The sequence below is a fragment of the Aptenodytes patagonicus genome, chromosome 9 (assembly GCF_965638725.1).
Source record: "Aptenodytes patagonicus chromosome 9, bAptPat1.pri.cur, whole genome shotgun sequence".
In the NCBI taxonomy this organism is placed as follows: Eukaryota; Metazoa; Chordata; class Aves; order Sphenisciformes; family Spheniscidae; genus Aptenodytes; species Aptenodytes patagonicus.
The window spans coordinates 20,510,029-20,525,753 of record NC_134957.1 but is presented as its reverse complement, the minus strand read 5'-3'; the positions used below and the strand labels follow the sequence as shown (position 1 = coordinate 20,525,753).

The window sequence follows — 15,725 nt, the reverse complement described above, 5'->3', positions numbered from 1 at the left end:
CACCCAGTGAATTTGGAATACAGTTTGGTGAGCTAGAAAACTGCTTTGGAATTTAAGAACCATCTTGCTATTTGAAAGCAATGTAATGACAGCACAGTACAGGCAACTAAAGGCAGCTTTCCTCCTCTTCTGTATCCCCAAAACCTCTGCACTGACATTGTGCTCCCTTCTGTTTTGTCCTGAAGAGTATTGCGATAAACCCCTTCACAGAGATTTTGTCACTATCTGTGCACAACACTTTCTAGAATTTCTGCTGGGGCTTCAAGTCTTCTCCAAAGTTGGCTTTTACACCCTTGAGACCTCTCTAAGTTGTGCAAATGGCAGGGCTGAATGTAATTCCACTGCTGGTTTCTGTAAAAAACATGATGTACCAAGTTTTGCCCGCTTGACTGGCAAGACAGCCAAGCTAATAGACATGAAGTCTCTATCTTTCCTTGCCTATCTGTTCAGTGGGACCTTCAGTGTCCTGTGTACCTGCTTGGTGTATGCCAGAAATAACCTAAGGGTACAATTCATGCAAGTTTTACCTGGGGGGCCAACAGGACCCGGAGGTCCTGGAGATCCAGGTGGACCTTGACCACCAATGCCAGGGATGCCTGGTGGGCCTGGGAGTCCTGGGGGTCCACTTGGTCCAGGGTCACCTAAAAGAACACTCTTGTTTAGTTAAACAGTGAACTCAGCTCAGAAACACTTGCTTTCAGAAGCAGAGTGCCTGCACATTGTACTCGAAATCTCGTCCTTGTATGCAAACAAATATGGATCTGACACAGGAATAAACACACTTCAGAGGCTATTTCTGAAAGCCAGAGATTTGTCCTCACTTTGTGTGGAATGCATGCAGTTTACATTTCTAGGCTACACAGAGACATGTTATTGCATCATAATCCACATCAAACTCAACAGATGCTCTCCAGCAAACCAGACATGCTCTGCAGTTCAATACAGACAATGGTTAACAGTAGGAATTTGTGAATTGCTAACCCTCTGCATGTTGAAGCACAGTGCATCTAAATGACAATTATTCTATTGAAAAAGTTTTACCCCCCACGTTAACATGATTTGTCTTTAGAAAAAAGACCTTCATATACTGACCCACAGATTGGTATTTACTCCCTTGCTTTGCTTGTCTTTTGAGAACACAAGCTTCAATTTACACAGGTGTCTCTGATTTAGAAAAATGGACCCTGAAGTAATCGCTTTAAAGTCAGCACTGCTTGTATTTAACTGCCACATGACTCCCAGCGCGACTACATTTTTTGAAGTTCAATAGGCAACAGAAAAGGGGAGAATTCTCCATACCTTTGGGCCCTGGAGTTCCATCAAAACCTGCCCGTCCTGGGAGACCAGGGTTTCCTGGGAAGCCAGGATCACCTTTAGGTCCTTGAACTCCTTTTGTGCCTGGTGGTCCTGGGGGTCCAGGTGGTCCTGGAACTCCAAATCCACGATCCCCCTGTAACAAATTAACAAATTTTTTAAAAGGGTGTTCTCCAAGTTTAGCTTCTCCTAAAAATGTTAAAGTAGCAAAGAAAAAATGCCCACCATCTTAGAGTTCAATTTCTTTTTTCCTACCCTCACTCAAACGTCAAGTAGAGAATGTGACTTCCCTGCTATCAAAAACTGACAACAAGAGGTGAAATCCTCCCCACCAACTTCCCACTGATGCAGAAGAACCTCTAAGAAAGTGAAGTTTTATATTAAACAAGCAAACACAGACCTTCTGTCCTGGGAAACCAGGTGGTCCAGGAGGTCCATCTAGACCAGGGTGACCTGGACTTCCCGGAGCTCCGGGGGGGCCTGGAGTCCCTGGGAAACCTACAGATGACATGGAGGTTAGGGCAGCAGAGAAGAGGACACCGGAGAGCATTAGAACAACTCTTCCAGAAATGCTTAGGGCCTACAAAAAGTAATCTCTGAAGAGAGGTTCTCTGCTAGCTCAAGCATACTTGAGGGGTACCCGTTTGGCTGAGATAACTTTTTGAGTATACCGTCTTTGCCACAGAGAATCCCTGGGACTCCTCTCAGAGGAGGGCACTCCCTGTGCTGTGTGCTCTAACACAAATTACAAACAGTTCACATCAGAAACATTAACATCTTGAGGCAGCATTTGGAGATCATTCATTGATTCAAGCCCAAACATTCATCATTTCCGAAAGTTTTACCCATTTGCTTTTGTGTCCTTGGTTTACTGAAAGAAGTAAGCTACCGTGAAGGAGCAGTACACTGAACAGAGGAATAAGAGCTCAGCAGTTTTTTTCCTGATGCTTCTGATACTATTATAAAGATGTATAAATTCAAGACAAACATTTTTTTAAAGGATTCTAGAGACAGAAATCAACTCACTAGGAAAAAGTGAAGAGACACAACCCTCTATGTCACCTCTTCCAGCCAGTACAATACAGTAACATGGCTGTAAACATACCTTTTGGGCCTGGTGGACCTGGAAGTCCAATGCCAGGAATACCCGGCTCTCCCTTTGCACCTGGTATGCCTGATAAGCCACGCTGACCTGGCTGACCAGGATCTCCTGTAAAAAGAAAATCAACGTAGTTATCAAGAATCACTCAGAATAAAAAGCTCTTGGAATTCCCTGGATATCTATTTGCTGCTTTACCTGGAAGACCTGGGTCACCATTTCTTCCTGGAGGACCAGGGGGGCCAGGAACTCCTGGTTCTGTAATAGTCTGGCCAGGGTCACCTTTTGGACCTAAAACCAAAAAGAATAAATATGTATCACTCAGTAGGAGTTTCTTTTCTGTTTTTACCCAATAGGCTATCCACCCCGAGCACCATACAGCACTTATAGGCTTAGAAGCATTGTTTAATGCTAAGACAGTTTTCTTGAAATGTTATTTTTTTAGCTTCCTCCTAGGTACCATCACGTGAATAGTATTTTCCATAGCTGACACCAGCACAACTTGATCAGGATCTGTGTAGTTGACAAGAAAGTAACAAAAGCAAACTTGTTCAAAGCGAACCCTTGTTTTCAAAAACTGTTGTAGTTGCAGTATTATTAAGCATAAGCCAGATGGCAGTTACAATGCATTTCCACTATAGTCAGTTGAGAAGGAGAAGCTTCTCTAGAGGTCAGAGCAGAAGGGTGAGTCATGTGCCTATAGTAACATAGCACAAATTCTGCTCACTTTGCAATTCTGTGATGACCTTCAGTAAGGGAGCTTATAAATACTAGGTCTTACAATGCCTTTGGGAAAAGCTTAAAAGCAGTATTATGTTCTGAGAACTATCCGGAGCAAAAGGACAAAACTTGATTTTACAGCTTTTGTTCAATTAGCGCACAGAGACCAACTCACCAGGAACTCCAGGAGGCCCTGGACGGCCTGATACACCTTGGATGCCCTTTTCACCAGGTGAACCTTGCGGACCAAAACCAGGAGGTCCAGGAAGTCCTTTGTCTCCAGGAAGACCTGGTATTCCTGGATCACCTGGAATACCCGTTTCTCCTTTGAATGCAACACTACCCTAAAAAAAGAAGGAAGAGCAGGATGGGAAAGAGGAACATGTATTTACCAGCAAAGGAGTAAAGGGTTTCATTGCTTCTGTTTTGAAAGTCTGGCAGTTTCCATCCTTCTAGCTCTCAAGACCATTAGCTGCCTACATCTAACTAACACGGTAGAGGTAAGGTCTAAAACTGGCTACTTAATTCTTCACACTACATAGGTGAAACGTAGACAGTGGCAGAAGGGACCATCCGACACTACCCAAGAGAAGTCTCAGCTTATTTTTAGAGGCATTGACAGGTTCAGGGAGTACCTCTGTATATCATCACTAGATTGGCACCTACTGAAGAGAATTACCGTGTTAGTCACATTCAGAAAAAACTGCATTTGCCAGTCCTCTTATCCGCACTATGTGAAATGCATCCAGGACTTCCCAAAACATCTGTCCAATCAAAGACAGCATAAAATGGAACTCACAGGTTCCCCCTTAGGGCCAGGTAGACCTGGCAGTCCATCTCGTCCAGGAGTGCCATCTATGCCAGGAAGACCTGGAGGTCCTGGGAAGCCAGGGTCTCCTTTGTCACCTTTCATTCTTGGAGGAGTCAGGACATCCCCTGGGTCTCCTTTAGGACCAGGTCTCCCAGGAGCACCTGGGGACCCTGGGAATCCCTGAGGGGGGAGAGAGGAAAAAAAAAAAAAAAGCATTTTAGTTTTTCTTTCACTCCATCTCCGAGTTTGGCACAATATAAGAATTATGAATTCAAGCTAGTTACGGACAAAAAAAGAAGTATTAGACAAGAATTCATATCTACTGTGCACAGATCTACCAAACATGCAAGACAAATGAGACACTGTTTTCCCATCAGAACATAACACCACCACTTACTGGTGGCCCTACAAGGCCAGTTAATCCAGGAAGGCCCTTTTCACCTTTTGGTCCAGGAGAACCTGAGCAGTGCAGAAAAACATAAAAGAAAAACATATAACTGTAGAAGCTGTAAATATCAAGCATGCTGTTTGCATAAGATAATAGCTAAGTTGTTTTAAAACCAGGCAAGGTTTAGCCTGGTTTTTTTGGAGAGCGTGATTTTATTTGAGCAGAACAAAATTTGCAACTCTAAGTTAAATCACTAGTGTCAAAAAATGTCACACTTTGAAAAAGCTCCAGCTCCTCTGTCATTTCAGGAATAGCAAGTAGTAGAAGTTAATTTCTCTCTTTCAGTTAAATCTATAGCAGACCATAAACCTTCAATACGCAGAATGCTTGCAAGTCTGTCTTTGATAAGAGAATTTTTTTTGAAAGACTAGATTTTCAAAAAATGAGTGATTGTTTTACACATATCCAGCCTGTTTCTTCCTAACACTCCCCAGCTGTGCCAAACAGGACATGCACCAACTATATACTGGAGCTGGCAACTGTGCATCTGAATTTGCGCACAATACACAGATATATCATCAGCATTATACACAGATACTCAGATACAAAAGTGACTTTATAGAACATATTAAGCAAAATAGTGAAGACTACAGCCTTACCTGGACTACCTGGAGGTCCTGGTGGTCCTCTCTCCCCAGGAGGCCCAGTTATTCCAGTTCCTATGCAATTGAAGCATGTGTCTCCTTGATCACCTAAAAAAATTTGCATTGAAAAAGCATACTTGAGCATCAGATCTTAGAAAACATTAAAAGAATTCAGCACAACAGCAATTGTTTTCTTGCTACCGATCTGTAATACCAAGTCCAAAATGACTATTTTATGTAATTATATGATTACTTAAGCATTAGGAGGCTTCCCCCATGAAAGCCAAACTGAAGCTTTTTGGTTGCTAGGAGTCAGAAAACCAGTACCAGATATGATTATAATTTATTTAGGATAGTGCAAAATAAATTAAAACAAAAAAAAAATGCTTGCAATAATAAAAAATGAAGTGGACTTCTTTTCTCAGCAGAAGAGTCCTCTTCTAAAGTAGATACTTGACACTTCAAACTACAACTCAAACACATATATCAAAATCCCAAACTTTAATTAAACTCCAAGAGTGCAAAATAAATACTGAGAATGTTTCATTGATTTGACAATAGGCTAAACTTTTTTCATTAAAAAAAGAAAAAAAAAAAAGAAAAAAAAAAAGAATGGTTTCAAGAAGCTTAGGAATTTCCTTCACATACAGACTTTTCTGACATTCATCAATGTAGTATTTAAGCACTTCATTTAGGTTAATTAATCCTTACAATCTCCATGAGAAAAAAGACTTCTGTTTGAAAGGAGTACAAAATTAAGTGAGATGCCCAAAGTCATCTAGGATGTCCATGGTTGAGCTAGGAAAAGATTCTCACTTACCCATATCAGCATCCTCATTGCCAGGTTGTCTTTTTGGAAACAAGGATACACATTAAAGATGTCTTTCTTTTGCTTACCAAACAAACAAACTCATTGTAGATTGACCAACTCATATTAGGAATCTTGCATTTATAATTTCAATGTTGCTTTCCATAAAAAATGTCAAATTTATTAATGAAGTAAGTATAAAACTTTTTCACGTAGAGTTGGCAACTGCTATTACTAAGCATTTGGTTTCTATCTACCTGGGAGGCACCCATAAACCTGAAGTTCCATTTTACTTTAATCATGATCCATGCTAGGCCCTAGCATTGGTTGTACCCTCAGTCACTTTGAGATTCCTGTGCTTTAACAATAAATGCCCAAACAAAACAGCTTTCTTACTCAGAAAAAGAAAATACCTGCACTCAACCCTAGTGGGAAGAGACACTGTTTATCCTTACTTAATGCAGGCTTTACATTGCTTAACAAGCTTCAACAAAAAGAGGAAAACCAAGATAGTCATGACACTGCACCTTTTTGGCCTCGCTCCCCTGTAAAGCCTTGTTGTCCTGGAATTCCTGGAGGACCTGGCGGCCCCTGCTCACATAACCCTTCACCTAAGGAGAATTGGGAGAGGTTTAATGATTAATTTGTGTTAGACTGACAGCAGCACCAAATACATGTATTCAGTACAAAAATGTACTGCCTAGTATTTGTGTGGATATGCTAATATACCCACACAATCACAGACCAAACATTTTGGCAATTCAGACAGAGGACTGCTAATGAAAACCCACCAATGTAATACAAACTCAAAAGGCAACGATCAGTGATATTACACAACAACCATCGGTTCTCCTTAACAACCTCAACTACCTCCCACCACTACTCACAGCCTACACACTTCCATCTCTACACTGCATTCTGCTATTCAGCCTCATATCATAAAAGCACATGTATTAAATATCATCAGTGAGGGGACTTAAGATGCCAATGCCATCTAGACACTAAATTCCTCCCTGAACCCCTCTCTACTACAGCTTTCCAGTTCTCATATTCCATCTCCCATTCCCTACTTCCCTTATACCAAAAAGGAGCTAAGAGCCTTCCATCCAAAGTGTCCACTCCCAAGCTAATTTTGTGTTTACACATTAGAATATTTATCAAATGAAACTGGAATTCTGTGAAAAATTACTCCTTTGACTCTCCTGGTATCACAACTTAGTAGGGAATAATCCCTCCAAACATTTATTAGATCATATCATGAAAGCTAAATTTACTCAAGACAGTGTCAAAGTGGCTACCTCCTGCTTTATGCACAAATTCTAATGTAACTTTCATTAGTTGGATTAAATAGGATGTAACATAAATTGGAAAAATACTTAATTTTGTACATCTGGGCCAAATCTGCTTGGCCCTGGAGCACTGTCACTATTGTGTGAGTTAGCACAAAGGTCCCTCAAGTCTGACGAGATTTCTTCTCCTCCAGTCTAGCTGAATCTCACAGATAAGTCACAGCAGGGCTCACTTGAGGTAGAAAGAGGCATGATAAAGCCAGACTGTAACTCACACCATTGAATTCCCAAATTCTGTAATTGTCCTTAAGGCTAAAGTTCTCCTACAAATATCCTGATTTGCAATGGGAGCGACTTGGAGAACGTACACAAATAGCTTGGAATCTCATGGGCTTCAGCTGCTGACAAACTACACCTTTGGAGGTAGAATTAAAAAAAAAAAAAAGAAAAAAAAAATGAATGAATGTCAAAGCTGTTCAGTCTCTTCCACTGCTGTCTATGTGGTCATCACTTACCAGGAGGAACAGATGGTGCAGGTGGCCCTGGGGGACCTGGTGGTCCTGGAGGTCCTTGTGGTCCATCAAGTCCTGGTTGCCCAGGAATAGAAACACCAGGTAAACCTGGATCTCCCTTCTGTCCTCTCTCACCAGGTAAGCCAGGTGGGCCAGGAGGTCCAGCAGTAGTGATCCCTAAGACAAGAAGAACTTAGTTCCTTGATAGCTCAAAGGTTTACATCACTTTTTTGCAAGGATGACAATGATATACAATGAATAACATGCTACAGATAAGACTGTGTCTTTCCATGTAAGTACTCCATAACATTTCTTTTATGGAATCAAACTACATGTTGATGTGCAGTGTTTAACATATGCACATTTTGCATTTTCAGAGATTTTTGTTTGAAAAATTGACCTGAGACTCAACAACTAAGTTTATGAAGAAAAAAAAATAAAACAGGACTAATGAAAGGGAGTACTGATGGAAAAAAGAGCATTTACAAGCTGTAACATTAGAATCATAATGTTCTTCTCTGTGCATGTATAAGGCAAATACAGGTGTCACAGCTCACTCCCACTGTAGACTCAGATCACCTCCTTTAGTACTGGCCAATGTACAGCAGAGACTAGGTTTGATGGCCAGGTACCGGACTTCCGGTACACAATACTTTCTCTGTGTAAGGCAATGGATAATGTATGTTATAGGTAAGTGATATGAGATAAATTACCCCTAAGATCGTTAAGCTACTATCTGTTTGACAGCCTTGATGATTAGCATCCTCTGTTCACCACAGCAGGGACAATGAATGTCCAGAATTCCTCATATTATCCCCATAAGCTAAGGACCACCCTTCAAGCTCAAAGGTGGCTTTAAATAGTTCTGCCTTCACTTTCTGCTCAGGCCATCTGTCAAAAGGAGTGTGAAAAGACTGTGAAGCTAAATATCCATTCAGACATTTGAGCATACAACTTATTTTAATGCTTGTACTCCTACCTGGAGAACCTGGCAAGCCAGGTGGGCCTGGCCTACCAGAGAATCCACGCTCCCCTTTGGCTCCTGGAAGTCCTGGCAATCCTTTGCTACCTTTTGGTCCCACTGTTGCACCAATGCCTGGTCTTGAAATGACCTGTAAGTGTTTCATGTTCATGTGAAACAACTTGCCAAGAAAAGAGTCACTGGAATGGTAAAGAGATGTGAGGGAGGAGAAGTTCAACATACTTCGAACCTTACACCAATGACAGGATGCTTTTCCCGCTCCACTGAATTACCAGGTAAAATTCCAGTAAAGAGCACTCCCCAGTAGGAAGCACTTTTACTGCCAAGCCAACATGGTTAGAACAGGCTTCAGTGAAGCTGACTCAATTTCTGCTGGTCTGAGGGTATAGTCTAGCCTTGTGTTTGTAACCTAGCAAACCCTAGAGCACAGAATCTATCTTGAAAGAAGGAAACAATCGCTTCTATTAGTGAATATATGAAATCTTTACTGATTCTGTTACTGTTATACCCGGAGATGGGACTCACAGTCACCCAAGAACTATGATGAGACAACACTGTCAACCAAATGCAGAAAGAAAAGAAAGGATCAGCAACTTACAATTCCAGGAGGACCAGGGGGACCAACGTCACCTTTTTCACCCTACCAATGAAATTAGGAGCATTTTTTATACTGCGCATTAGCACACAAGAAAGTTATTGCAAATATTCCTCAACACTGTAACAGCATAGGCAATGCAATTACTACTCAGCCAGAACTGAACTCAGTGATGGCAGATTTTCAGGCTACTATAGCAATAATGACAAAAAACCTGGCATACCTTTTCACCCTCTCTTCCTGGAGCACCACTTATTCCAGGCCCACCAGGTAAACCCTTCAGGAAAAAGAGAAAGATAATCACGCTCAGATCTTCTCCATATCAGAAGAAAAGCGTATAAGGAGTCTGCTTAGATTAGAAATGTATGAGGTACTCACATCTCTACCAGGCTGACCAGGTTCTCCATCTTTGCCAGGCTTTCCCTTCAAAGACATAAACACGCATTGAAATAAAATGCTTCAGTGGTGAAGAATTCTTATGGAAATAGTGTTACTTATTTCCCATTTTTCAATAAACCAAACTTTCTCTAGAATGCAATCCTTGTGACAAATACCTCAAAGATATCAACCAAGTATAATCAATGGAGTTATCTAAACTGAGGTTTTCATTTTGAAAACCAGAGCACAAAAACATGACAAGTCTCAAAGAAACGTTGCGTGAATACAGCACAAAATTATCTCCAGTTAACTATTACTGATTCATTGTGTTTAATAACTCCCTTTATTTTAACATTAGAGAAATCTTTTATTTGGAAAACAGATCCTAACTCTCTAAACACTAGAACATTATATTTAATTAGGAAATTAGCATAATGTGACCAGTGAAGTTAAATACAAACATTTTTGTGTTTGAATTTTAACTCTCCTTTAAACCAAATGCAATTTTCTGAAGAATAGTATCAACAAAAATATAAAGTGCAATTCTGCTCAAAGCAGTGACTTCTAAAAGCCACGTATTCTTGCTGGACAGATTTTTCATTGCTACAATAAAAGGAGTGCAAGCTCTGCTTTACTCCAGACCATTCACTGGGCAAGACAAATAGAACTCTATTGTTATCATTACAGAAGCAGTATGTATGGGGGACACCTGCTGGAACATAACTAGAATAGGTGATTAAGTTTCACCACAGTGCCAAGATCAACTCTCAGTCACTGAGAAGTTGATTATAAGACCTGACAGATACAGCGTATTAGAGTATAATGTGATTTGTGAGTTCTTTATTATTAGTGATGAGTTCTGATTCTCAAAAATGAGGTTTTAAGATTTCCTGTGAATTTGCAGAACTACCTGTTTGATTACATATAATGACATTTTTGTGAGTATATCTGAAATGGGTTTGGGCCACACAGACTCATATGGAGCCCTAAAAGGCAGCTTTAGAGTAACTTAATAGCAAAACTGCACTTTAAGTATGCAACATGCCCAAATTCAGAGTAATAAAAACAAAAAAAAAAATGTTGGTAAACAAGCTTTTGGCAAAAGGCATCTGCCGTTTCCCCTCAGGATTTTTATACTTTCAGATCTTTGCAAATTTATGTGGTTCCCATTTACTTTTGCAGAGAGAAGCAACTTGGAAAATACAATTCAAAACCCACTCAAAGTATAATGAGAATTTTGGCTTTGTAAATCTGCCTCATTTGTTATGTTCCTTAAAGAAGGCAAATCAAAGCCCTCCTATAAATCTCAGCAACTAAGAAGGACTTTATCTAGAATACCAAACACTTGTTTCCATTGTATTTATTTCCTATGGAAACTGGAAAACCTATTGCCAACATGTTTCTAAACAGTGTTTATATATTGTCCAATTAACCTGAGCAAGACTTGTGTCTTGGTTTTCAAAGGGGCCCGTTACGTTGATGAAACTATGGGTTCAGTGGCTGTGAGAGTGAAAATACAGAATGCTTTGAGCTGGTCTTTTCTTTGCTGGTCCAGCTCATGTTATTTTCATCCTATTTCTTAGCACTTCTATGATCTTCCTCAGCTTTTATGAGCTGCGATATCCAAGTAAATTTAAAATCCAGGATGGATTTGAGTCTAGACAGGAACAAAGCGACTCATGCTATCCCCAGATGCAGCTATCCTGACTCGTCCCCTCCCCAGATAGTACATAAACTGAAGCAGTCTCTTGGGAAGTGACAAATGGACTTTTGGTCTGAATGCAGCGTTCAGAGACTTGGTTTTTTGACTCACCTCACAAGTAAACCCACTGAGAATGAGTTTACATAGACCAGCTTAAATATATACCAATCTCATGCTGCTTGGCAACCCAGTACATTGCAAAGTGAATGAAGACCCTCTCTAAAAGGAAACAGAAAACTGCTGCTTCAGTCAAGCAGCCCAACAACTTTGAAGAAGGTTCCCACATGTAACCAGATAACATAATTCAAAATTAGTTTCTCCTGCCCCCAAAACTAAGATCTACACGTAGATAATTCTATCAGAAAGCACTGAGAGATCCATAGCTAGAAGCACTTTCATGAACCAGATGCTTCATCTACTAGTTTGCCAGGTTATTGAAAAAAAAAAAAAGTCTCTTACCCAGAGGCTGATGGCCCCACCTGAATTCAACATTTGCTTAATTCTCAAAGATAACACTGATTGGAAAGATAAATGTTTGGTTAAACGGACTACTTACTCTTTTGCCTGGTTCTCCTTGCTCACCTTTTTCACCTTTTACGCCACCGGGAAGACCCTGGACACACAAACGTCATCTTAAACTGAGCCCACAAGCCAGAGTAGAATGAATTTACAGTTCTGATACAGATGCAACAAAAAAGAACTAAAAGAGGACTACTCACAGGAGGGCCTTGTGGCCCAGGAAGTCCTGGTGGGCCTGGATCACCTGGAATACCCTGTCAAGCATGGGCAAAGAAAAAGAGGATTAAAGCCTCCATCACTCCGTAGTAGCTCACTTGATTTTTTTTAAAAAGAATCTTTTTTTGCTGTCATTCAGATTTCCAAGTACTATGAACAGTAAAGGATCGTATTTATTCTTTCTTTGTGTGGAACTTCAAGTGCATCTATAAATTTTATTAACTGCTCATCCTGTTTATTTAGATGATTCACTCCAGTAAGACACAACTGCCTCCTGCGTGCACTGCAGCAGCTGGTTTGGTGGCCTGCAGCTGCTATACAATAATAAAAAGAAGGAAGGAAAAAAGGAAAGAAAGAAAGAACAAATGCCAGATCCTGCTGAAACTACAGGAGCGACAGTCATTAGATTACTGGTAATTGCTGAAGTTGTGAGGCCATCAGGATCAATAGTGTCATCAGAAAAGTGTCACAGGATCACTGTGTTAAAAGTTAGGGTTTCTATTTTGCCTTGTTACACCTTTGTACAAGTTCTTAAATCTATTCACCATTAACCTAAAGAAAAGTTACAGGCTATTGAATCCACAAAAGGTTTCTGTGCAGAGTTTCTGTTATTTTCTTGGAGGCCTCCCAGACTTTTACAAGCCCATCTATACACTTGATTTTTTCAGTCAGAGATCACAGGTGGAGGTACACACCAGAACTTTGTGTGTATTTCACAAAAAAAATAAGTGTAATGTTGAATTTTTTTACTGATTGTGTGTACTACCAAGCATAACCTTTGTTGAAATAAAAACAAATTTTTAAACTTTGAAATCATTGTTAATGTTGGTCAAAGGCAATGCACTCAGATTGTGTTTGTAAGTCTTAGTGCTTTAAAAGGAATGTAGAATGCTTTTATTTTGTACATTTATATAACTTAATGCCAGTATAACTTAAATCAGAGATCCCTGATGACAGAGGCAAATTACCCCTAATAAAGTCAGATGAATTTTTTGCTTCAACTACAGTGTGGTCAAAATGTCACCTTGTGTTTTCTTAGAACTATAAAGACACACAATGCTGCTCTTTACCTTCTGTCCTGCCATCCAGTAAAACAGAGACAAAACCAGAGACTGAGAGCTTTCTAGGATGACTGTGCATTGCAAATGTACATCAGTGGATAGCTCTAGGGAATGCCTTAGTGGTGCCTAATGTTCTTCTGAAAGGAAGGGTAACAAATGGTTTTGACCAAGATGAAGGGCAGAATTGTCCTACACCCTGCCAAAATAAAATACTGCTGCATACCAAAGCTTTCTTCTCTGACACATTTCCCAAGATGAAAAGGTGGAAAGCAAGGAAATGATCCAAATACAGGTGGCGGAAACTAACAGTTTAAAGTTTAAAGCTCAGCTACCACAGTGACATTTACAAAATAACCAGAGCATAAACACGATCACTCACCACTCTTGACTCAAAATATCTACCTCAACTCCTCTATTACTCAGGGTGGTATTCGAGAATACCACAGAAACTTCTAAGAAAACATGAAATCCAGGCACCCATGATCCTGCTGGTGCTGCTCAGATTGTCTATGACTGGCACCCAGAATCAAATGGTACTGTGAAATGTTCCCCAGTGAAGAAGAAAGGAAAAAAGGTAGTAACTTTAAAAATGGCAACTCTCCCAATGACTTTTTGGCATTTATGGGTGGGGAAGGATCCATACAAATCAAACCAACAGTTTGAGCTTACTGTCATAATATGGCTTGATATTTACTTTTGAGAGGCCAGAAACAGGGAAAGCACTTTATTCAGACCACAAGAAAGATCTTGGGGCATCACTAATGACAAAAAAAAAAGGAGAAAAAAAAAAAAGAAAAAAAGAAGAAATGGAATTAAAATTTTTGAAGACTTCTTCACAATGGATGACATAGCTGGTTAATTAACGGGAATCTGAATCCCCAGACAGCTTTAAAAATCCCAGTCTGGGTGTTCCAAGGAATGAGAACTGTTTTTACTGTTACTATGAACTTCCTTTAAGAGAGTTCTTAAGAATAGTTACTTCACTAAGGGAAATAACTGAGCTAATGTGACTGGCCTGCCTTCTATTAAAGGAAAAGTACTCAGGCCTGAAATCATAGAATTGTTTAGGTTGGAAAAGACCCTTAAGATCATCTAGTCCAACTGTTAACCTAGCACTGCCAAGTCCACCCCTAAACCATGTCCCTAAGCACTGCATCTACACGGCTTTTAAATACCTCCAGGGATGGCAACTCCACCACTTCCCTGGGCAGCCTGTTCCAACGCTTGACAACCCTTTCGGTGAAGAAATTTTTCCTAATATCCAATCTAAACCTCCCCTGGCGCAACTTGAGGCCATTTCCTCTCGTCCTATCGCTTGTTACTTGGGAGAAGAGACCGACACCCACCTCGCTACAACCTCCTTCCAGGTAGTTGTAGAGAGCGATAAGGTCTCCCCTGAGCCTCCTTTTCTCCAGGCTAAACAACTCCAATAGTCAGTACTTTGAGAAAAATAATAGAACTTCTGCAGTAAGGAGGATGTGAGTATATATGAGCCAAACCAATAGAGGTTGCAGCTTGATCACATGCTCATTGCAGATGGATATAGTTTCCCACTCACCTGATCTCCTTTCTGAAACTCAATGTCGTTTGGTCTCTTCTGTTCTCCAATTTGTCCTGGTGGCCCTGGAGGTCCCTGAAGACCTTGTTCACCCTAATGTGCAAGAAGATGGCACTTTGTTACAGGCAATACAAGCCAAAATGGCATGCATAAGTATTTTGAAAGTAATAAGCAAAAATATCATCATGATCACCTACTCACTTTTTCACCTTTGGGTCCTTGGAAATTCAAACCCATATTACCCTGCAAAAAGTATAACTCATCAGCCCTTAGAAGTCACAAATGAACAGAAAGAAAAACAAAACAGTCCACCACCACCATCAATGAGGGAAAGAAAATACCTTAGGTCCTGGCAGCCCTGGTGGACCAGGAGGTCCCTATTAAAAAAGGAAACAAACAAACAGAGTAATTTCCAAGCACTTTACATGCCCCCTTGTGGGACACCCCCCCCCAAACCCCATTGCTACTTTGACTCCTGTGCATTATACCCATGTTGACAAGGCACCTTGCCTTCCTCTGAGAGCTCTTCCTCATGCTATTCAACTTCACAAATATGTAAGAAACTAGTTCCTCCTTTAAGTGAGAGAGTCAAATAAAAGTAAACAGTCAGGTATTAAACATTAAGGAAAGAATCATCCTGGTCTAAATAAGCTAAATCTTGTCCCTCAAGTTTCACACAAATAAGGAGCCTGCACAAAGATTCAGCCTGATTTAAAGCAAAAAGGTCTGGGAACAGGCTGAGTGTTTCAAATGTATCACATTTAAATGTGCACAGCGGCAGCTCCAGGGTGAACTGAATGCATGGTTGCTGTTGTCTTCATACCAAGTCTTGACTACCAAGATCTCTGCAGTTTACTGACCTGCCTCTGAGGACGTGAAACAAAGAAGTAACTGCCCCATTTAATACTTTATGGGTTAAAGAAACTTACTGTCAAACCTGGGGGCCCTGGAGGGCCAATTGGACCTGGTATTCCCACGGAGCCGGGTGGGCCCTGTTGAGAAAGTGGAGGAGGCTATGAGAAGCACCTTTTTATGAAAAAAACAGTGAGACCTTCAAGGTCAAAAAAACCCCAACAGCTGGCACCCCATACACGTCAAATCAAAGTAGCTGACCACTAACCTACCAATC

The 15,725-nt window shown here is 40.6% G+C and overlaps 1 protein-coding gene across 1 annotated transcript in view; it reads right to left on the bottom strand.

The window, feature by feature from the left end:
- COL4A5 (collagen type IV alpha 5 chain) overlaps nucleotides 1-15,725 on the bottom strand; it is an 88,035-nt gene that overhangs the window by 30,183 nt on the left and 42,127 nt on the right. The window contains exons 10-30 of the mRNA XM_076347369.1: nucleotides 15,526-15,588; nucleotides 14,938-14,973; nucleotides 14,798-14,839; nucleotides 14,597-14,689; nucleotides 11,962-12,015; nucleotides 11,799-11,855; nucleotides 9,541-9,585; nucleotides 9,386-9,439; nucleotides 9,166-9,207; nucleotides 8,565-8,697; nucleotides 7,589-7,762; nucleotides 6,312-6,395; nucleotides 4,992-5,084; nucleotides 4,342-4,403; nucleotides 3,933-4,124; nucleotides 3,309-3,477; nucleotides 2,612-2,704; nucleotides 2,420-2,524; nucleotides 1,715-1,812; nucleotides 1,300-1,450; nucleotides 528-641 (exon numbers count right to left, since the gene is read on the bottom strand). Of these exons, the coding sequence (XP_076203484.1) occupies nucleotides 528-641; nucleotides 1,300-1,450; nucleotides 1,715-1,812; nucleotides 2,420-2,524; nucleotides 2,612-2,704; nucleotides 3,309-3,477; nucleotides 3,933-4,124; nucleotides 4,342-4,403; nucleotides 4,992-5,084; nucleotides 6,312-6,395; nucleotides 7,589-7,762; nucleotides 8,565-8,697; nucleotides 9,166-9,207; nucleotides 9,386-9,439; nucleotides 9,541-9,585; nucleotides 11,799-11,855; nucleotides 11,962-12,015; nucleotides 14,597-14,689; nucleotides 14,798-14,839; nucleotides 14,938-14,973; nucleotides 15,526-15,588 (1,954 nt within the window). The remainder of the gene's footprint in view (nucleotides 1-527; nucleotides 642-1,299; nucleotides 1,451-1,714; nucleotides 1,813-2,419; nucleotides 2,525-2,611; nucleotides 2,705-3,308; nucleotides 3,478-3,932; nucleotides 4,125-4,341; nucleotides 4,404-4,991; nucleotides 5,085-6,311; nucleotides 6,396-7,588; nucleotides 7,763-8,564; nucleotides 8,698-9,165; nucleotides 9,208-9,385; nucleotides 9,440-9,540; nucleotides 9,586-11,798; nucleotides 11,856-11,961; nucleotides 12,016-14,596; nucleotides 14,690-14,797; nucleotides 14,840-14,937; nucleotides 14,974-15,525; nucleotides 15,589-15,725) is intronic.